Source organism: Pecten maximus, chromosome 12 (assembly GCF_902652985.1).
Source record: "Pecten maximus chromosome 12, xPecMax1.1, whole genome shotgun sequence".
Classification (NCBI taxonomy): Eukaryota; Metazoa; Mollusca; class Bivalvia; order Pectinida; family Pectinidae; genus Pecten; species Pecten maximus.
Window position 1 is genome coordinate 7,157,681 of NC_047026.1, and position 23,393 is coordinate 7,181,073.

Genomic DNA, 23,393 nt, shown 5'->3' on the forward strand with positions numbered 1-23,393 from the left:
TTGGGGCAAGGTCAAGGTAACTTACTATTTTTAGCGGTAGAGGACATTTATTGCTTTAGTAATACCCAGTATGCTTGGTTTTTTGTTTTGTTTTTTTGTTATTTTTTGTTTGTTTGTTTGTTGGGTTTTTTTTTCAGTTTAACTCTCAAGATTGAATTGTAACATGAAAATGGTAAAGAAAATTTCTTATTAGTTAACGTTGTATCAACAGATCTAAGAGCATTTGTCTCCATTAAGGCAGCAGATGTATGACATAAAAGATATATGTTGAATTGGAACAGGTGGTTAGGTAATACAATAAATATAATATTTGTGCCTGAGACAGCTAGGGTCCTTTAACATTAAGCCTTAATCATGGTTTGGTACAGGCCCTTTGGACCTCTTGTTAAGAACTTTTAGTGCTTTAGGAGCTGCGAGAACTCAGTTAGTAGAGCCTCAGACAATATGCTGTGATCATCATGGACTCCCCTTACAGTAATGGTTGTGTTTGCTATACTGTTATTGCACTGGATGATTTACATTGTGCCTCCTGTATGTTGTTTAGTGAGGTAGCCACCAGCTACTACAAGGAAACCCAACCTCAGAATGATTCTTGCACCTAACTTAATTTCCAATAATTGTGAAACAAGCTATACAACTTATATAAATCATGCTTGTTGACCTGGATGGAAGCGTGCGAGGGGTCTTACTGTGGGAGGAAACTGGAGTACCCAGAGAAAGCCCACGTGGTCAAGCAGGTGACTGCCATACTTTTTCACGTCCAGTCAGGGGATTGAACCCAGGCCGCCTAGGTAAAAGGCATGTGTGTTACCAAAGTGCCACCTGACCTCCCCTAATAAGCTATACATGTAAACAACCTCTTCAGCTCTTGAAAACTAAATAAAACTTTTGGTGTCAAAAATATTCTTAATTTTTTTAAGTTGACCTCACGTAATGCAGTTTTATTTTTGTATCTCCAGCGATACCTGTTCATGCGAGGATTGATTCAACATGAAACTAAGCAAAGACGTTTCCACTTCCTCAAGTCTGCCGCAGAATGTACATCACGAGCGAATCGTATCTCTGGAACTCTCCGAGGATTCCATCAAATCAGTCCACCAAGCAGAGAAGCTACAAGGGGTATGTATATACCAGGAATACCTTGAACTAGCAGTAAAATTTTGATTTTTTTTACTAGTTCTACTCAATATCTAAGATACCTGAAATTAGGCCTATAGCATGCTGGGTTGAAGGGCTATCAAAATTGTTAATGTTAAAATTAATGACCTTGTCATTCATTCAAGGTCACAGGGGTCAAATATGCTTAACCAAGAGGCCCAGAAACCTGATATTAGGTTTGTAGTATGCTAGGATGAAGGGCTAGCTAGTATGTTCAAATAGATGACCTTGACCCTTCATTCAAGGTCATAAGGGTCAAATTTGCTAATGTCTATAAATGACTTCTTTTTAATAACCAAGGAGTCCAGAGACCCCATAAATAAGTCTGTAGCATACTGGGATGTAGGGCTACCAAGTTTGCTCAAATGGATGACCTTGGTTTTCATTCAAGGTCACATGGTAGCATACTGGGATGTAGAGCTACTGTGTTTGCTAAAATGGATGACCTTGACTTTCATTCAAGGTCACATGGTTCAAATATGCTAAAATCTTTAATTGACTTCTTGTTGAAAACTAAATGGCCCAGAGACACAATAATAGGCTTGTCATATGATGGGATGAAGGGCTACCAAGTTTGTTCATTTGGATGACCTTAACCGTAAGTCAAGGGGTTCTTATCGCTGGATAATTATCAGAGGCTTTTGTACCATTTAATTTAATTTTAATTAATTCTGTACAGTATAACACATTAAATACTCTCTCTGTAACTGTGTTTCATCAGTGTCGAAGTTCGCATGTTTTATGAATTAAGAAATAGCAGAAAATTAAGATATAATTGTTATTAGATTGGAGGTGAGACAAAGAAGAGACTACAGACCTACAGTGTTGAGGGCGAGTTGGATGATGGTCCACCTAAACTTGGGAAATTTGTCAGTTCAGCTGGTGCCATACTACTGGCTTTGTTGGAGTCTACAGAGAAAGCCTTGGCAGATGACCACAGGTCAGTACCAAAGAGACACAGAGATAGATGACCACAGGTCAGTACCACAGAGATACAGAGACAGATGACCACAGGTCAGTACCACAGAGATAGAAACAGATGACCACAGGTCAGTACCACAGAGATAGAGACAGATGACCACAGGTCAGTACCACAGAGATAGAGACAGATGACCACAGGTCAGTACCACAGAGATAGAGACAGATGACCACAGATCAGTACCACAGAGAAATCTGACCAGTGAGAGACACTGGTTCACAGGAAAAAATTACTGACCACTTGTACAACTCCTTAGAATTGTTCATATTCATTAAGTCTACCATGTGATAACAAAGACCCTGGCTTCTGTTTCTTGTGTATTTGAGGGACCCAGTAAGTTCCTGCCTATGACTGATGAACTACATATGTTTATAAAACTGACACAGTTTGTACAAATTTGACATTATCTGTTATTAGGCAGGAGGAAGTGGTTCTGGTCCCAGAGCCTGAGGTCAAAAGTCGTGCCCGGCAGTTGTCAGAGGAGCGATTTCTGAAAGATTATCATGATGGTAAGGAGATAAAGTAGTTGGAAGTAGGTTTTGATATCTAAGATCATGTTGATTGTAAGAGTATGCTTTTCTTAGATATTTTCTGACACCATCCTTATGTGTGTGAACATTAACTGGTGTTTCTGTTTGAACTTCATATGTAATATATACAGGCCCATTTGGCCCCTTACTTCATATGTAATATATACAGGCCAATTTGGCCCCTTACTTCATGTGTGATGTAGACAGGCCGAATGGGCCCCTTACTTCATGTGTGATCTATGCAGGCCCATTGGGCCCCTTACTTCATGTGTGATCTATACAGGCCCATTGGGCCCCTTGTTTCATGTGTTAAACAGGCCAATTGGACCCTTACTGCATGTGTGATCTATACAGGTCCCTTACTTCATGTGTGATCTATACAGGCCAATTGGGCCCCTTACTTCATAAGTGATCTATACAGGCCTATTTGGTCCCTTACTTCATGTGTGATGTATACAGGCCAATTGGGCCCCTTATTTCATGTGTGATCTATAAGGCCCATTTGACCCTTACTTCATGTGTGATCTATATAGGCCCATTTGACCTTTACTCATGTGTGACCTTTACAGGCCTATTCGACCACTTATTCCATGTATAATTTATATAGGCCCAATACACCTCTTAATTTTTTTTACCTGTACCAGCCCTTTGCATTGCTTTATCTGTGACCTATACAGGTCCACTGAGCCACTTATTCTATAACAGGTCTGTGCGCCGCCTGGTGGAGAATGGAGGTACTAATTAAGCGGGACTTGGTGAAGAGAAGAACGTTACACAAACAGCCTGTGTACCAGCTCCTACCCCTGGGAATAGAAACGGCCTGCCGTGTTAAAACACATTTCACCTACCCCATAGGCTCAGGTATGACCATTTATTTATATCAACAGAAGATTGTAAAGGATTCAAATTGACATCAATTCATACAGGTGTATCAACTCATACAGGTGTATCAATTCATACAGGTGTATCAACTCATACAGGTGTATCAACTCATACAGGTGTATCAATTCATACAGGTGTATCAATTACTATAGGCGTATCAATTCATACGGGTGTATCAATTCATACAGATGTATCAACTCATACGGGTGTATCAATTCATACGGGTGTATCGACTCATACAAGTGTATCGACTCATACAGGTGTATCAACTCATACAGGTGTATCAACTCATACAGGTGTATCAATTCATACGGGTGTATCAACTCATACGGGTGTATCAACTCATACAGGTGTATCAATTCATACGGGTGTATCAATTACTACAGGTGTATCAACTTATACAGGTGTATCAACTCAAACAGGTGTATCAATTCATACGGGTGTATCAATTACTACAGGTGTATCAACTTATACAGGTGTATCAATTCATACAGGTGTATCAATTCATATGGGTGTATCAATTACTACAGGTGTATCAACTTATACAGGTGTATCAACTCAAACAGGTGTATCAACTCATACAGGTGTATCAACTCATTCAGGTGTATCAATTCATACCGGTGTATCAATTACTACAGGTGTGTATCAATTACTACAGGTGTGTATCAATTCATTCAGGTGTATCAACTCATACAGGTGTATCAACACATACAGGTGTATCAATTCATACAGGTGTATCAACTCATACAGGTGTATCAACTCAAACAGGTGTATCAACTCAAACAGGTGTATCAACTCATACAGGTGTATCAACTCATACAGGTGTATCAATTCATACAGGTGTATCAACTCATACAGGTATATCAACTCATACGGGTGTATCAATTCATACGGGTGTATCAATTCATACGGGTGTATCAATTCATACAGGTGTATCAACTCATACAGGTATATCAACTCATACGGGTGTATCAATTCATACGGGTGTATCAACACATACAGGTGTATCAATTCATACGGGTGTATCAACTCATTCAGGTGTATCAACTCATTCAGGTGTATCAACTCATACAGGTGTATCAACTCATACGGGTGTATCAATTCATACAGGTGTATCAACTCATACGGGTGTATCAATTCATACAGGTGTATCAACTCATTTAGGTGTATCAACTCATACAGGTGTATCAACACATACAGGTGTATCAATTCATACAGGTGTATCAATTCATATGGGTGTATCAATTACTACAGGTGTATCAAATTATACAGGTGTATCAACTCAAACAGGTGTATCAACTCATACAGGTGTATCAACTCATTCAGGTGTATCAATTCATACCGGTGTATCAATTACTACAGGTGTTTCAATTACTACAGGTGTGTATCAATTCATACAGGTGTATCAATTCATACGGGTGTATCGACTCATTCAGGTGTATCAGCTCATACAGGTGTATCAACTCATACAGGTGTATCAATTCATACAGGTGTATCAATTCATACAGGTGTATCAATTCATACAGGTGTATCAACTCATACAGGTATATCAACTCATACGGGTGTATCAACACATACAGGTGTATCAATTCATACGGGTGTATCAATTCATACGGGTGTATCGACTCATACAGGTGTATCAACTCATACGGGTGTATCAATTCATACGGGTGTATCGACTCATACAGGTGTATCAACTCATACGGGTGTATCAATTCATACGGGTGTATCAACACATACAGGTGTATCAATTCATACGGGTGTATCAACTCATTCAGGTGTATCAATTCATACCGGTGTATCAATTACTACAGGTGTTTCAATTACTACAGGTGTATCAATTCATACAGGTGTATCAACTCATACAGGTGTATCAACTCATACGGGTGTATCAATTCATACGGGTGTATCAACACATACAGGTGTATCAATTCATACGGGTGTATCAACTCATTCAGGTGTATCAACTCATTCAGGTGTATCAACTCATACAGGTGTATCAACTCATACGGGTGTATCAACTCATACAGGTGTATCAATTCATACAGGTGTATCAACTCATACGGGTGTATCAATTCATACAGGTGTATCAACTCATTTAGGTGTATCAACTCATACAGGTGTATCAACACATACAGGTGTATCAATTCATACAGGTGTATCAATTCATATGGGTGTATCAATTACTACAGGTGTATCAACTTATACAGGTGTATCAACTCAAACAGGTGTATCAACTCATACAGGTGTATCAACTTATTCAGGTGTATCAATTCATACCGGTGTATCAATTACTACAGGTGTTTCAATTACTACAGGTGTGTATCAATTCATACAGGTGTATCAATTCATACGGGTGTATCGACTCATTCAGGTGTATCAACTCATACAGGTGTATCAACTCATACGGGTGTATCAATTCATACAGGTGTATCAACTCATACAGGTGTATCAACTCATACAGGTGTATCAATTCATACAGGTATATCAACTCATACGGGTGTATCAACTCATACAGGTGTATCAACTCATACGGGTGTATCAACTCAAACAGGTGTATCAACTCATACAGGTGTATCAACTCATACAGGTGTATCAACACATACATGTGTATCAATTCATACAGGTGTATCAACTTATACAGGTGTATCAACTCATACAGGTATATCAATATAATGTCAATAAGGACTATTTGGCCATTATTTCTGTAATATGGCATGTTAGAAAATCTTCTAAATGCTAAGAGGTTCAAAGTTGCTTCCACCATGCAAGTTTGTTCAATTGAATGACGTTGACCAATTTTCAAGATTTTAGGTGTCAAATTTGTTGAAATATTTATGAACATATTCTCATTGATTTTTTTCAATAATCAAGGATCCAGTGTCATATTATTTCAACAGTAGCATGCTTGGATGAAGAGCCAAGCAATCAACTTTATTTAAATGAAAATTTTTTACATACTTTCCAAGTCTGATGGGTCAAATGTATAAAAATATTGAAAGAAGAATCTGAGTGTCTTGAAAATGTTCCTTCTGTAAAACCAAGAGGCCAAGGAATGACTTTGCTGTTGCTGTACATACCTAATTATTAGAAATATTTTCTGATGTAAGTTTTTTTTATGAAACTATTTTCACAGACCCATGCCAAAAAGCAGTTAAAACTGAAGGTCCGAAAAACTTCCTGTATACCAACGACAAAGGGGGCGATGGGTAAGTAAATGTAGAGAGTAACATAATCTTGATAACTGTTATCAGAATTATCAATAGTCCACAGAGTATTTCAGAAACATAGCATGCCTTACATCAATGTCTGGACATCAGTTGAAGGTCAAGGACAAAAATTCAAGGTCACAGTTATTTAATCTTTATATATGTACCGGTACAATGGCCAAAGTTTCCTGACTAAATTTTTAGCCAAATATCAAGAAACTTCAGAGTATTATTCCTGAATTGAATGTCAAGGTCACACATTTAAGGAAAAGGTCACATAATCTTTGCATGATGATGGCTTATTACCAGACATAGACTTATTACCAGTCATAGACTTATTACCAGACATGGACTTATTACCAGTCAAGGGCTTATTACCAGACATGGACTTATTACCAGTCATGGCCTTTTTACCAGACATGGACTTATTACCAGTCCAGGGCTTATTACCAGACATACCAAACATGGGCTCATAACCAGAAATTTACTTATTTATGGATGAAATATGATACATATACAAGCTCAATAATTATCACTCTTTTTATAAAATTGAGGAAACGTACTCCATGCTGTCAACATGAATGTATGAGAATGCCAAACGTGTTTACAGATTGCAGTATGACTACTATATTTCCTTATGATTTTAAGTAAATATAATTGGTTAATGCTTATATTTTGCCATCATTAAATTATTTAAAAAAATACTGTTTTGTTTAGGGTAATATTGCAAGTGGACCACAGAGAACTTGGTGGTGATCGGCTGGGTCTAGGTCAGGTAAGTAATTAATACCTGTAATTCTGTCTGACCACAGAGAACTTGATGGTGATCGCCTGGGTCTAGGTCAGGTAAGTCATAAATGCCTGTAATTCTGTCTGACCACAGAGAACTTGATGGTGATCGCTTTGGACTAGGTCAGGTAAGTCATAAATACTCGTAATTCTGTCTGACCACAGAGAACATGGTGGTGATCGTCTTGGACTAGGTCAGGTAAGTCATTAATACCTGTAATACTGTCTGTCCACAGAGAACTTGGTGGTGATCAATCACCTGGAACTAGGTCAGGTAAGTCATAAATACCTGTAATACTGTCTGATCACAGAGAACTTGGTGGTGATCACCTGGGTCTAGGTCAGGTAAGTCATAAATACCTGTAATTCTGTCTGACCACAGAGAACTTGGTGGTGATCACCTGGGACTAGGTCAGGTAAATCATAAATACCTGTAATTCTGTCTGACCACAGAGAACTTGATGGTGATTGCCCGGGGCTAGGTCAGGTAAGTCATTAATACTCGTTAATACTGTCTGACCACAGAGAACTTGGTGGTGATCACCTGGGTCTAGGTCAGGTAAGTCATAAATACCTGTAATTCTGTCTGACCACAGAGAACTTGGTGGTGATTGCCTGGGACTAGGTCAGGTAAGTCATAAATACCTGTAATTCTGTCTGACCACAGAGAACTTGGTGGTGATCTCCCGGATCTAGGTCAGGTAAGTCATTAATACCTGTAATTCTGTCTGACCACAGAGAACTTGGTGATGATCACCTCTGACTAGGTCAGGTAAATCATAAATACTCGTTAATTCTGTCTGACCACAGAGAACTTGGTGATGATCACCTCGGACTAGGTCAGGTAAGTCATAAATATTCGTAATTCTGTCTGACCACAGAGAACTTGGTGGTGATCACCTGGGTCTAGGTCAGGTAAATCATAAATACTTGATAATTCTGTCTGACCACAGAGAACATGATGGTGATTGCCCGGGGCTAGGTCAGGTAAGTCATAAATACTTGATAATTCTGTCTGACCACAGAGAACATGATGGTGATCGCCTGGGTCTAGGTCAGGTAAATCATAAATACTCGTTAATTCTGTCTGACCACAGAGAACTTGGTGGTGATCTCCTGGGACTAGGTCAGGTAAATTATAAATACTTGTAATACTGCCTATCAACTGAGAATACGGTTTAAATCCAAAAATCCAATGTTGTTCTGACCATATGAATATTGAAAAAATCTCTTGTGCATAAAATGAGGGTCTACCATAGTCAGCAATACTCAATGTGGGAAATAGACGGATACTGTCATACAGAAAAAAGGATTCTGACCATCTGAGTATTACTTTGTGAAGTTGATTCAATGTCAAAGCAGGGTCAGGCCTGGGGGCAGAGAAGTGGGACCTCAGGGGAAGGGAGGTAACTCTTTAAATTATTCTACAATATTGAGAATAACTAAATTTTGGATGATTACTGCAGATATACTTCAACATCATTTCTGTATTCTTTAGCTGTGTGACCTACTATCAGTGGAGGGTCTGACTTATAGAACACGACAGCTGACGACTGGAGACTACCAGTGGGGGTGGCGATGTGACGGACAGGAACGTATCCTTCCTTGCGTAGCCGAGCGTAAACGTGTAGGTAAGTATATTATTAACTTCCTGTCAAATCAGCTGTTACAAGGGCTAGATATTAAACAGCCAGACATTATAGCCACACAAAGGGACGATGGAAGGAAAAATATACAGAAATAGGTAAGTGGCAGTTAAAAAATTTCAATAAAAGTAAAAGAATTGGAAGAAATACATTCATGACTGAATAAAGAAAAGTTTTACTTGTAATGAAGGGTGCTACTCAAGATCTGTCTCTGTATTCAGGGCAAAATACAATGTTTACATAAAAAAAAAATTTTAAATTCTGCTGAATGTGCAGATGACATGGCTCGGACCCTGAAAGAGGGACGGTTCTGGACACAGGTAACCAAGATGAAGGGATTTAAGTCTGAGTTTGAGGAGAAGGGTGTGGCTTGTGTTGTACACTACCTAGTGGAAGGAAACCCGGAGAAGTATGTTGTTCAATGTGCTGATGGCTGTCATGGAGTCGGCAGATGTGGCCATCCTTCCCTTCAACAGGTCAAGGTATGTTTACAAACTAACCCCTCCCTACAACAGGTCATGATATATACCCAAACTAACCCCTCATTACAACAGGCCGATGTACACAAACTGACCCCTTCCTACAACAGATCATGATATATACACAAACTAACCCCTCCCTACAACAGGTCATGATATATACACAAACTAACCCCTCCCTACAACAGGTCATGATATATACACAAACTAACCCCTCCCTACAACAGGTCATGATATATACACAAACTAACCCCTCCCTACAACAGGTCATGATATATACACAAACTAACCCCTCCCTACAACAGGTCATGATATAGACACAAACTAACCCCTCCCTACAACAGGTCATGATATATACACAAACTAACCCCTCCCTACAACAGGTCATGATATATACCCAAACTAACCCCTCTCTAAAACAGGTCAATCTACATACACAAACAGGTCAAGACCCATTTTTGAGTAAAATACATGACATTGATTATGGATTTTTTGGAACAGGTAAAACTCCTTCAAAAGGTAAATATGCACCAACTGTAACCTACTTTAATGTATTAATCAGGTGATTTCAAAATGATTTTTGTGTATTTTAAGTGTTCGAGTCCATACAGGAATTCTTGTCATACCTATGATATAACAGTAATCTGTGATTTATTTGTTACCATCAGTGTGCATTCCGAGACTTAGCTGGCGATACTGACTTGGTTACCCAGGCAACAGAGGACCTTCAGGCTACAGTGGCTGTCATCGCATCTATAACTACCGACCTTCAGCAGAGGTAGGTGACCTTGAACTTCTTTTGTATACATAAGGTAGATGATTAGAAGGTTAAATTATGGAGGATTGTTGTTTGTTTGTTTGTTTGTTTGTTTGGTTTATCGCCCCCTAAACAGCCAGTTTGAGTTGGAGTCTCCTTGTAGTAGTTGGTGACTATCTATCTGAACAATATACCAGAGGCCTATTGCATGCCAACCAGACCAATTAGGGTATAGTGTCTTGCCCAAAGACACAACCACTACAGCACCGACTGGTCTGTTTATCGGCTTCCTGAGAAACACAAACCGACACGGGTAGGGAGCATTGAACCACTCACTTTGGATCGTCAGCCTGAAGTTAAGCCACTCTTACTGACTGAGATATCCTGGTCATGGATGATTGACGATAGCTCAGAGGGTAGAGTATTATCAGACTAACACATCCACGGGTAAAGATAATGAGGTGTTTAGTTTGATCCCTACCCATGGCAGTTTCTGATCCTTGAAGATGCTAAGATCATGGACTGGGCTGGACTGTTGTGTCCTAACTCGTCGGTAGGACACTTTATTCCAACTGCATTGGATAATATGCAATGGGTCTCCCTGTATGTTCGCAGAGGCAGCCACCAGCTACTACAATGAGACCCTACCTCAAAATAATATTGCTGCTGACAAAGCGATAAACAGTGATCATTATCCATAACAACAGTAGAATTGCTTAATTATCTGAATATAGAAATTTACAAATTCAACTTCAACATGTTTTTCTTTCAACTGTTTTATTAGTTTGATTTATATTTTTGTTTTGTAGAACGAGAAAAGGAGAGTTCGACCATCTTGTTGCCATGGAGCTTGACCAGTCCTCTGAGTCAACAAATAAAGTTACTACACCTTTAAAATGTGATGAATTCAGGGGGTCAAAGGTCACAATGAGAGAAAAGGTCGTTTGTGTGGATAGTGACAGCAATGATTCTCTTGACGTCAGATTATATTCTCAAAGGTCATTAGGGTCAAAGGTCAAACTGGAAGAAAGGTCACATGGAAGAGAACCCAATAGTAACTTCATCACTGTCTTTAAATAGATATTGTAAGGAAAATACTCCGCCACCATGTCACAAGTTTTCTAGTCTAAAGGCAACACAACGAAACACTGCCATTTGTGGTGACAACGATGACGAGTATGAGGATAATCTTGATCTTGAAAATACATCTGGGCATCACACATGTTCAAAAATGGCAAATAAAACATATTCTAGTCAAGCATTTCAAGCAAGGTCCGTCTCTGATTTGAACATGGCAGGCCATGGCTCCTGTAAGATGGATGACCATGTAGTGAGTCCCTCTAACAGGACTTCCTCTGAATCCTCTAGGAGACGAGATTTACCTCCCCTGGAACCCCTAGTACAGTATCACTGTATGGGGTCCTATTCTGGCCCCTCGCCTTCCAAGAGGTCTAGGGAGACATCAGGGGCTGTTTACAAACCGAAGATGACCAGCTTGTCCAACAGTGGGGGTGCCTACAGACCAGGTACACCTGATGAGATGGATTCATTTGAGAGAGAATCGACCACATCTTATAGACCCAAAATCTCACCTAACCAAAAGTCAACGGATATTCAGCCGCCATCTTTTAGGGCAAAAATCTCCCTCAAACAAAAGTCGAGGGATATTTACCGACCAAATACAACAGATAAGACAAATTTGTTTCAAAGAACATCACGAAACTCTCCAATCAATAAATATAGACCTAAAATATCCACAAGTCCGACAGAAAGAGATGAGAGCAGACCGTATACGACATCTTTCCCGCCTGAACGTGATGATGTTGAATCATACTCAAATAAAACAAACATGTATCGACCAAAATTTGTCGCAAACAGGGATGAAGGGGATTTATGTAAACCTAGTTCATCCAATGGAGGTGAATATGAGAATACGTCCCACACATGGAATACCTGTCCACCTAACGTGTACCCCAGTTTTAGACAAACAGGTGGACTAAAGCCTTCCTATGAGCATGAGAAAACGTCTAACTGTGAAAAGTATGGAACTTATTCCAGTGAAATCCTTGATGCTTCCAGTGCTAAAGATTTCTGTGGGTACAAATCACCTGTAGACAGTTTTGGGAAAAGGAAAATAGTTAACCTCAATAAGACTAGACAAATCAAATATGTCGGACAACAAATTTCAGCAAATAAATCTGGTAAGAAGAAAGCTACAGGCTGGAAGATGTCTGAAGTTCTTCACAGTAATGAGTGGCCGGATGTGGACAGTTCTGATAGTGCTAATGAAGAGGATTTAGATATGATTGTTGAACGCAAACCTGTCCTAAGGGAGACAACTCCTAAATCCAAGGTTAGGTTAGATACAGGTTCTGACAGTGACAGTTTGCCTTATGTTGGTCTAGGGCAGGATGAGGATTACGATTCTGATGACCTTCCAGATCCAACATGGCAGCCAACCTCCAGTAAAGGTCAAGGTCATCATAGAGCTTTACTACCCCAAACCAGTCCGATAAATTCATTATCGCATGAGGTGAAAACAAAACGTAGTTCTGGTCACGGTCGTGGCGGTTCACCAGGATGTTCTTCAGCAACTAAAGGACAAGGGAATTCTAGTCAAAGTGAAGATAAAATCCGATTGGTCAGTTCTGTCTTACCTCATGTGCCACGGATCCAAATTATGTTATCATTAGAACGTCACGGTTGGAATGTTGACCTGTGTGTGGCGAGTCTGCTGGATAATATATCTTAATGATACTTTGATGACAGCAGTTCAATAATTCACATTAGGCAACTTCATTAGTAAATTTGACAATACAATAAAAAACAATTGAGTGTGGGCGATGTAATATTTTTTTCAAATGGGTCATATTTTTTTGTTTTTTTAACTACATTTCTGCTTTTAAAAAAGACATGCATTTTTTGCATAAACTGTGAAACTCTTTTTTGTAATTTCTACTTCAAAGGAATTCATTTTTCTTGTTTTTACTAGCAGCATTTATACTCGGATTTTAGCAACCATGTTTAAAATAATTCATATCAAAAGTTTATGTTAACTTTAAATCTGTTAAAGATCAATAATTTAAAGGTAAATGAATAAATATTGTTATGTATTCATATTTATGTGGAAATGCAACAATATGAAAAGTCATCCAGTATGTGGCCATTATGACATCATAAGCAATATTTCAATGCAGATCGGTAATTCAATCTTCAGAATCAAGTTATCAGTAATCATGAATTTCTTAATTTTATTTGAAGTGAATAAATAACTAGATAAGAAAGCAAAAGATCTAGAAATGTGAATATGGGAGCTACACTGCCCAGCTTTGGTAATATTTGTTGAAATATTTCTCTTAATATTGAAACAATAATCCATATACAATGTACATGTAATATATTTGGATAGTGTTGATGGTGTGACACCTAAGAAAATAAAACCTATCTAGTAATTGGAGTTATCTCTCTTCCTACTAAAATTTTACAAAGGGCTGCATCCATATTTCATGTGTTATTTTTTTTTTTTTTTTCATAGCTGTATAATATTCTTTTGGCCCTGGATATGACGTGACAGGTGGCGTTACTGGTCAAGATGAAGTATGTGATTGGTCAATGTAGCGGTAAATTCAAAATGCAGATATGCAGTTAAAAAACGAAACAAAATTAAGATTGAATGCAAGCTTCTGAATAAGTGGATTTATCTTTTCAAATGACACATTAATAAAATTATATTCCTGATTCAAATGCAATCTTATTATCACCAAAAATGATTGAAACTGATATAATTTTGTTATCCGTGCTGAAACGCACTAGTTCTTTAATTTATTTCACCAGCAGTTTTACATTATAACCACCAGCATTAAAACTATGCTGTTTATCTTTTTTTAAAAATTTTCTTGTTTAAACTTACTATACATCATTATGCCAGCAAATAATTGTTTTCCAAACACTATGTTTTTACAAAATATGCATATTTATTTCTTTCTAAGTTCAGATCATTAAACATTTAACTGCCAAGGGAAATAAAAGAAGGAAAAACATTCAATGCATGCATATGCCATCCGGTATCAGAAGCTAGTGCATCTGTACTTGCACGAAGTATGTCTGTGCTCTAACCAATTTAGCATGCTTTAGTCACAGTACCGAACTGTATAACTTTGGTTCCAATTACCCAGGGCGCCAGACATTCAGAAAAACGGTGACAAATCTGAGGTCACTAAACTGTTGATGAGTTTCAGAAGCAGCTTGTTTTCAGATTATTTTACTTTAAAGATGGTTTATATCCATTTATATTGATTTTCTTGGAAATTTCAAGTCTGATAGTTTTCTCTCCATATCAATGTTTCAAGTGTTTGCTTAGACGGAGGGATTGTGTAGCTCTAGGCAGGTTGATGGATTGTCGCTATGTAGGTCAGAGACAAAATATTGATTTTGTCACGTTTTTGGTGGAGAGAGGATTCCGAGAGTGAGAAATCACAACCATAAATCATATTTACATTGATTTTTAAAGATTTTACGTAAACAAGACATCAGAAATTTTGTTTATATCGATACTGAGCACTTTGAAATCAGCATTCGTATTATTGTGAAGAATTATGACTGAAGAATTTTATTGCTAATATAATTTGCATTCCTAAAAGATAATTTTCGTTTGTTTTCTATTTAATTGCTTCAGGCTTTTCATGGATTTCCTCAACTGCATGGAAGCACAGTAACATCACTTGTAGTCGTAGAACAACACACCAGGATTAAATCCATGTTGATGCAGAAGTATTTAATGACCAAATGTTAAAATTATACCGATTACTACCGATGATTTCATATGACTTGTGGGGCATGCCATCCCATGAGATGAAACAAGTGGATATTTAATGCATCAGAATTATGTTTAAATTTCAAAATCTGTAAAACGATATTTGTCGAGGGAATAATTCATCGTCAGAACCTTAAAAACAGATATAGATAGAATTCATCGTTAAATGTTATAATCACATTTCAAGGTCAATGGTATGATTAACGAGTCTATAATTTGCATACTGGAGTTGCCTTTACGATAGAATGATTGTTTTAACGGCTATCAATGTCATAAATGTCTGGCGTTAAAGGTCAGAATTAGTATAAATATGACAATGTAATTACTACAGCTATGATACATCAGACATATTTCTCTGATGAAAGCACCTATTCAAAACTCGTTCACGAGCCAGATGTGCCGTAATTTGACAATCAAAAACGTACTAAAACAGACGTATCTTTACTCAATACTCCAGAAAATTTACAACACTTTTCACATATTTATGAAGAAATAATTATATCGCAGAATTTTTTGTTGAGATGATTTCCGAAGAAGTGGAATAAAATTATGATATAATTCATTGTGAATGACAAGTTCTAATTACTGGATTTGTATTAGAGGAGTATTTCAACCCTGTGAGTTTGGAATATGTTTCTTTTAGGACCACAAGCTGACACCAACCATTATGTATTCAGCAGGGCTGTAGATTTTCTATAAAATCTGTGGAATTCTTGTTTATGGCCTTTAGATGTCTTATTATTACCATTAAATATAGCTTGGCTATTAAACGTGCTGCTGCTCCCAAAATACTTACCTCCCAAGCTCAATAATAATTAGTATTTCAGTACTTATTTAATTTTTCTTCATTACTTTAAAGAAAACAAGAAAGTTTTCAAAACAAGAAAAATTATGTGCTTATTTTGATTTTCTTTTTCTTTTTTTTCTTTTTTTTGTATGTAAACATTTCATTTAAAAACTGGATATTTCATTTAAATTTATATTTTGATACTGATTTTGATATTTTCATGTACATGTATTTAGATTAAATCAGGAATTTTTTAATTCGAATCGATATATTAATACTTTTTTTAAATATTTTTGTGTAATTAAATATTGCAATCAGTTTTAACCCAAAAAAATGTTTTTCAATATTTTTGAGTATTTAGACATTTCTGTATGTTTAAAATAGAAAAAAAACAATAGAATTAATATTTTAGTACTTATTTCAATGTTTTTTAGTATTTAAACATTTCCGTATGTTTACAATAGAAAAAAATAATTAAAATCAATATTTTAGTACTTATTTCAATTTTTTTTGTGTATTTGAACATTGCAGTAAGTTTAAAACAGAAAAAAAGTTTAATTAAAATTAATATTTTAGTACTTTCTCTATAACTATAAACAACACTGTAAGTTTCCAAACAGAAAAAAATGATAATTGAAATTCAAATTTAATGTGCTTCGATTTCTGTAGATTGGTGATTTGTTTTACATCCTTGTTGATCTGTGTTTTGTTCTTTAACACTGAATAATTCATTAGCTGTTGTAATTAACATGTAATTACTTATTTAATTTTATTTCCAGACTTGGTTATTTCTGGCCTCCTTAAAGTTTAGTTCTCTTTTCCGTGTTTACCTGACAAGGTGTCTTCATTGTTTAACAGTGAGGATAAATAAAAACACAAAATTTAAAAAGTTTGTTAGTTTTCTTTCCTCTTTTGAGCAAATCTTTAAGATATTAGACACAATTTCATGACCTTGAGTAGATGACCTTCACCTTGTTGTTTTCTTTCCTCTTTTGAGCAAATTTTTTAGATATGACACAATTGCATGACCTTGAGTAGATGACCTTCACCTTTTTGTTTTCTTTCATCTTGAGCAGATCTTTTAGATACGAGACACAATTTCATGACCTTGAGTAGATAACCACCTTTTCGTTTTCTTTCCTGTTTTGAGCAAATTGTTTAGATATGACACATTTGCATGACCTTGAGTAGATGACCTTCACCTTTTTGTTTTCTTTCGTCTTGAGCAGATCTTTTAGATACGAGACACAATTTCATGACCTTGAGTAGATAACCACCTTTTCGTTTTCTTTCCTGTTTTGAGCAAATTGTTTAGATATGACACAATTGCATGACCTTGAGTAGATGACCTTCACCTTTTGGGGAACCTTTCGACTTAATCAAGATAATGCTTGATTTCAACGGGATGTTTACCACACCAGTAACATTAGCTTTGATTGTCGACATCTTTATAGACCAGCCTCTGGATTTTATAGCAATGAGCACAATCTCCAGTTCCTAGAAGCGATCAAATTTCCTTGGCAACAGATCACATTATTGAGCCTGATTCCTAAAGCACTTGTCGACACATACCGTCAGTATGTTGGTGTCAGCACAGGGACTTGGTACAAACCTCCATCCCCAAGGTCTATAACCCATACATATATGTATGGACTGTTGATTAGGAATTCGTACTAAGTCCCTGTGATTCTCCCCTATTCAACATTCCGATAATGTAAACAGGTTTGAAATGGAGATTGTAGTACAGATATTGGGGATATTAAACTGTTGATTGGGATTATTAACCCAGCAGGCTCTGTGTGTCCGATATAGAAACATCTGATACATAAGCTACCGCTGGTTTCAAGGAAAATTGTCCTCGTACATCTTCATTAACTGTCAGAGACCTTTTTATAGCCATCGAGCAAAGCAAGGGATAACAGAATTTTATAGAGTGATTTGATTACGGAACGTGTAGATTTTTTTACATTTCTGAGGCTGTGTATTGACAATGTAGTCTGATCACACTATCTCTCTACCGTTACAAAGCCGGTATATAAAATGTGTATAAATGTCCTGTGCCGGGGTGTGGAAATTGAAATATTATTTGGATATTTATGACCTTCCAGTATATATGGAGTTTTCATAGATGTATCAAACTATTGATATTACTTTGGTTTCTGCCACAGGGGCCGGTATCGAATTGCTGACCTTTACATTGCAGGTCGGTGTTTAGCAATTTGCTACCGACCCAAGTGGTTTATGCAACGACTGACATTTTTGTGACTTCTGCACTTAACCATCTACTTGTCTAAATAACTGGTGTTTTCTGTTGATTTTGCTCAACTGTTGCCCCAGGTATGGAATAAATGACTTAGAGGAGGAAATACAGTAGACATCCATTTTAAGGTCAAGGTCATACATGGAGGTCATATTTTGAATAACCAATGTGTCTTGGTCAGAGGTCGTTTTTATTTTACATCAAACAAGCACTGTACTACTTTATGTGAGTATCTAGAGTCAAATGTATCAAAATAACTTCTGAGTAACCAAGAGACACTAATTGCATAATTAATTGAATTCATTTTCAATTTATTAGATATTTGAATAACTTATTTTCAAGTTACCAATATATGAATAAAACAAATACATGTATATTATTTTACATTTATTAAAAACAAACATTATTTGTAAAGTTATCCATATTTATTACATTTCATTTTAAAAACAACCAAACAATCTCACAATTGAATTGGAAATTAGTTTTAAAACTTGAAGATATTTGAAAGGAATAGATATGAATCCGTTCCTCAGAGATGAATTTGAGGCCTTAGATTGGAGGTTGAAACTTAATTACTCTGGATACTTGGATGTTTCAATCTTCTCGGCAAAAGCATCACTGTATTGATTTTGCCAAAGATCAGTATGCGCTTTGCACATTGCAAGCTTAGCAATTTATAATTACATTTGCAAGTTAATGTAACTTTTAGGGGAAATTGTCATTTAAGCTTTCCTACCTATTTTTGAATGGAATCTTCCATTAAGGATGCATGTACCGCAATGCAATACTCGTAGTGTTGATCAGACGGCATTTGATGAATGAATATTTATATTCACAGAGAGATTTCGATACTAACCCATGTAACATCATTTTAATTACTTCAGAAAAATTCTTTTATGATTTGAATTATAATGTAATTAATTCATATTGATTTTGTTTATTTATTCTTTAATTATATCACAGGCGTCTGCATTAATCGGACGCAGACGCCTGTGGTTTAAAGAAAAAGTTATTGGCCGATATCGTAAAATATGGCATCGCCGTAGTAACGTCCTGTTTGACTCTAATACAGTGGCGTAACAATTTTTAAGAGAAAAGAGTCCTTAAATAAAAGATTAAAAAATCACGGGCATGGTGCATAGTAGATGCAATTTCAGGATTAATTTGAACATATTTTTATACAATTGAGCCAAAACACAAAAACTATGGATAACAACATTATTGGATTTAACCCTGAGTACTCGAAAGACAGTAACCTTGATGTTTACAATGGAGGGGAATCACTTTCCTTTTCTTCACTTGTAGTCTTACGCCATTCAATTTTCAGTTACAGTGGGGGTTTTTTAGCTCACCTGCCCGAAGGGCAAGTGAGCTTATGCCGTGGTGCGGCGTCCGTCGTCCGTCCGTCTGTCCGGCCGTCCGTCCGTCCGGCCGTCCGGCGTCAACTTTTTCATTCAAACAACTTCTTCTCAATAACCAAAAGGCCCAGGGACTTGATATTGGGCATGTAGCATGCTGGGGTGAAGGGCTACAAAGTTTGTTCAAATAAATGACCTTGGCCTTCATTCAAGGTCACATGGGTCAAATAGGCTATAATCTTCAAACGACTTCTTCTCAATAACCAAGAGGCCCAGGGACTTGACATTGGGCCTGTAGCATGCTGGGGTGAAGGGCTACAAAGTTTGTTCAAATAAATGACATTGACCTTCATTCAAGGTCACATGGGTCAAATAGGCTATAATCTTCAAACGACTTCTTCTAAATAACCAAGAGGCCCAGGGACTTGATATTGGGCCTGTAGCATGCTGGGGTGAAGGGCTATAAAGTTTGTTAAAATAAATGACCTTGACCTTCATTCAAGGTCACATGGGTCAGATAGGCTATAATTTTCAAATGACTTCTTCTCAATAACCAAGAGGCCCAGTGACTTGATATTGGGCCTGTCTCATGCTGGGGTGAAGGGCTACAAAGTTTGTTCAAATAAATGACCTTGGCCTTCATTCAAGGTCACATGGGTCAAATAGGCTTTAATCTTCAAACAACTTCTTCTCAATAACCAAGAGGCCCAGGGACTTGATATTGGGCCTGTAGCATGCTGGGGTGAAGGGCTACAAAGTTTGTTCAAATAAATGACCTTGACCTTCATTCAAGGTCACATGGGTCAAATAGGCTATAATCTTCAAACGACTTCTTCTCAATAACCAAGAGGCCCAGGGACTTGATATTGGGCCTGTAGCATGCTGGGGTGAAGGGCTACAAAGTTTGTTCAAATAAATGACATTGACCTTCATTCAAGGTCACATGGGTCGAATAGGCTATAATCTTCAAACAACTTCTTCTAAATAACCAAGAGGCCCAGGGACTTGATATTGGGCCTGTAGCATGCTGGGGTGAAGGGCTACAAAGTTTGTTCAAATAAATGACCTTGACCTTCATTCAAGGTCACATGGTTCAAATAGGCTATAATCTTCAAACGACTTCTTCTCAATAACCAAGAGGCCCAAGGACTTGATATTGGGCCTGTAGCATGCTGGGGTGAAGGGCTACCAATTTTGTTCAAATAAATGACCTTGACCTACATTCAAGGTAACAGGGTTGAAATCGGCTTAAATCTGTAAACAATAATTCTGCGATAGCCAAGAGCCTCCAAGACCTGATATTAGGCCAATAGAATGCTGGAATGAAGGACTAGAAAATTTTTAATATGAATAAAACTAGCTTACAATGATATTTGAATAAAGAGGTAATCAACATAGTATCTTTAGAAATGACCTCAATCAACTTCAAAGTTGCTGTAGAGCCAGGTGAGCGATACAGGCCCATTGGGCCTCTTGTTTTCAAATACTAACACCTTGTACTTTATTCTCGTATAAAGAAAGTTTCTATTTCATATGTTAGTTACTCAAAAAATGATCAAAACCTCAGAAAATATCTTAATAAGAAAGAAACGGTGCAGATAAGGGAAGAAGTAGGCAAAATCCCTTAACGTTTATTTTTTTGTACATAATTATACACAAAGAAAACAATCTGTCAATCCGGGAGGGAACAGTTGAGTACAGGGGACTGTTCGTTTATGAAATGTAATATTTCAAACATATGTTAATACAGGCCCTGGAAGCCTTTGTCAAGGCTCGTCTGAAAAAAATATATAATCACCTGGTCCGTCTTTTCTTCATAAGCGAACGACACCGGTCCAACTGGTCCAACCGTTTGGACCGCAAAAACGAAAACGGACCAGATACTAAAAACAAGTATTCTTGTGAATCAGATGACCATGACCGACCCTTCATCTATACCATGTCATCATTCGATAACACTTTAAGACAAAGTGTCCTCAAAGGAAGACAATAATGTATAAGTAGGTTCGGATAAACACGTGTCTGCAACCAGAATCTGCACTAAAGTGTAAAGGACCTTTTCATTGCAGTTTACCTAATCCAGACACCGATGGTTTATCAGAGAATGCAGACATTCAAGAGGTTGAAGGGGGTCGGAAGAAGTAGCGTTGCAAAAACTGCAACTGAGACTATGGTAACAAGTATTGCTGATTTAGACACAAAAACTGAAAACAACCACGTTTTGGGTGAGAAGGTGGTTGTTTTTTCTAGTAGATTGTCTTACTCAAAAAGGAGAACGATTAGGAAAGTTGGCAGTCACTTGTGCACGGAGCAATCTGGTGTTGCCAATGTCGTTGACATGAGTGCTCCGCAGTTTTAACTTGGAAAGTTGCAAAACTCGTGGAACCAACATACAATGAGACATTAAATCTTTCAAGGCTTAAAATAGAATTCCATAAAGAATTGTGTATATAAAGCTAACTTGACGTTATGGCAGCTTTTTTCGTAAATGTCTGGAGCAAGTGCAATATGTCAGAATGTTTGCGGATAACTTAATGATTCCAACACTCGATATACTAGTCCACGACAGTATGACTGATCGTGGAAGGAAAGGCGAATTACAGTGTATATGCAATTTCCAACTTGTATATGTAACCCTGGTAAATACTAGTCGCATTATACCGCTCGACCAGAAAGATCTTCTCATCGGTTGAGCATAAAGCCAGAGGTCCCGAGTTCGATCCCTAGCGGAGGCGGTGGTTTGAATCTAATCAATCATGCGATCTGCAACATTGACACCCAATTACAAACATTGGTAAAGATGAGGTATATCATAACTTTACGACGCATAAGTATAATGTGGTACTGTAAATCAATTATATTTCGCGTGGGATTTATTTTCGCGTTAAAACGCAGGGAGAGTAAATCGTGAATTAAAATCCTTCGCGATTATTTGTACGAAACACCTTGGAATGGCCACCACACTATAGGTTACCGATATAGGAGTCTTGCGATGTCCATTGCTCTAATAGCTCATCATCCGTGAATTTAAAGTCATTTCTAGATCGGCGTTCGCGAAATCATGTATTCACGAATATTTCTGAAGACAATGGCGGACAAAACGGAAGTTAAAGAGATACGACGAAGAAACTAAAAAAGAGAGCTCCAAAATAATCTACACCATTTAATTAGATGTGTTGAGAAATGCTTAAGGGGCATTCCTTTGTTTGAATTAAGTGTAAGTCGTCAAAATGGAACTGAATGGAAAATATATATTTTTCCCAAAGCAGTAAAAGTTATTATCTTTACATTAAAACGGCAGATTTACTCGCAAGGTGAACCGAAGTTCTTCAAGTATTGCGTCCTAAAAATTCTTAATTCGTTCCGAAGTATCACTAATTACCGCAAAGACAGACGGTATTTGTATACGATTCGCCATTTTTCTGTACATTTCGGTGTTGATTTCATTACTAGTAGTAACAAACACTCATATAATCCCTGTTCGGACATAGATTTCACCAATAGAAATTTTGCATGTTTCTGATGTCCGAACGAAGGAATTCCCCTTTAAATAACACTAAAAAATTCAAGGGAAAATCAATCCAAATATTTTTAGAAACTTTTGTAGACGGATCGCAGTGATAAAAACGAAGTCGTCTTCGCAGGGATTTTGCCAAATACCTATATTACTAGAAAAGACACCTTCCCCAGCCAATACATATGCGTTCTTAGTTTTCAGCTGAGTGTTGCATCATCGTTTCCAGGAA

The 23,393-nt window shown here is 37.3% G+C and overlaps 1 protein-coding gene across 1 annotated transcript; it reads left to right on the plus strand.

Annotated features, from left to right (window-relative positions):
• Window positions 1-964: 964 nt before the first annotated feature.
• On the plus strand, window positions 965-13,881 carry LOC117339685. The gene is made up of 10 exons (XM_033901401.1): window positions 965-1,119; window positions 1,944-2,098; window positions 2,555-2,646; window positions 3,373-3,528; window positions 6,686-6,758; window positions 7,476-7,533; window positions 9,046-9,178; window positions 9,470-9,675; window positions 10,341-10,450; window positions 11,239-13,881. Exons 1-10 carry the CDS (start codon window positions 991-993, stop codon window positions 11,507-11,509), a joined length of 1,383 nt encoding a protein of 460 aa, XP_033757292.1. The 5' UTR covers window positions 965-990; the 3' UTR covers window positions 11,510-13,881.
• The last annotated feature ends 9,512 nt before the right edge of the window (window positions 13,882-23,393 follow it).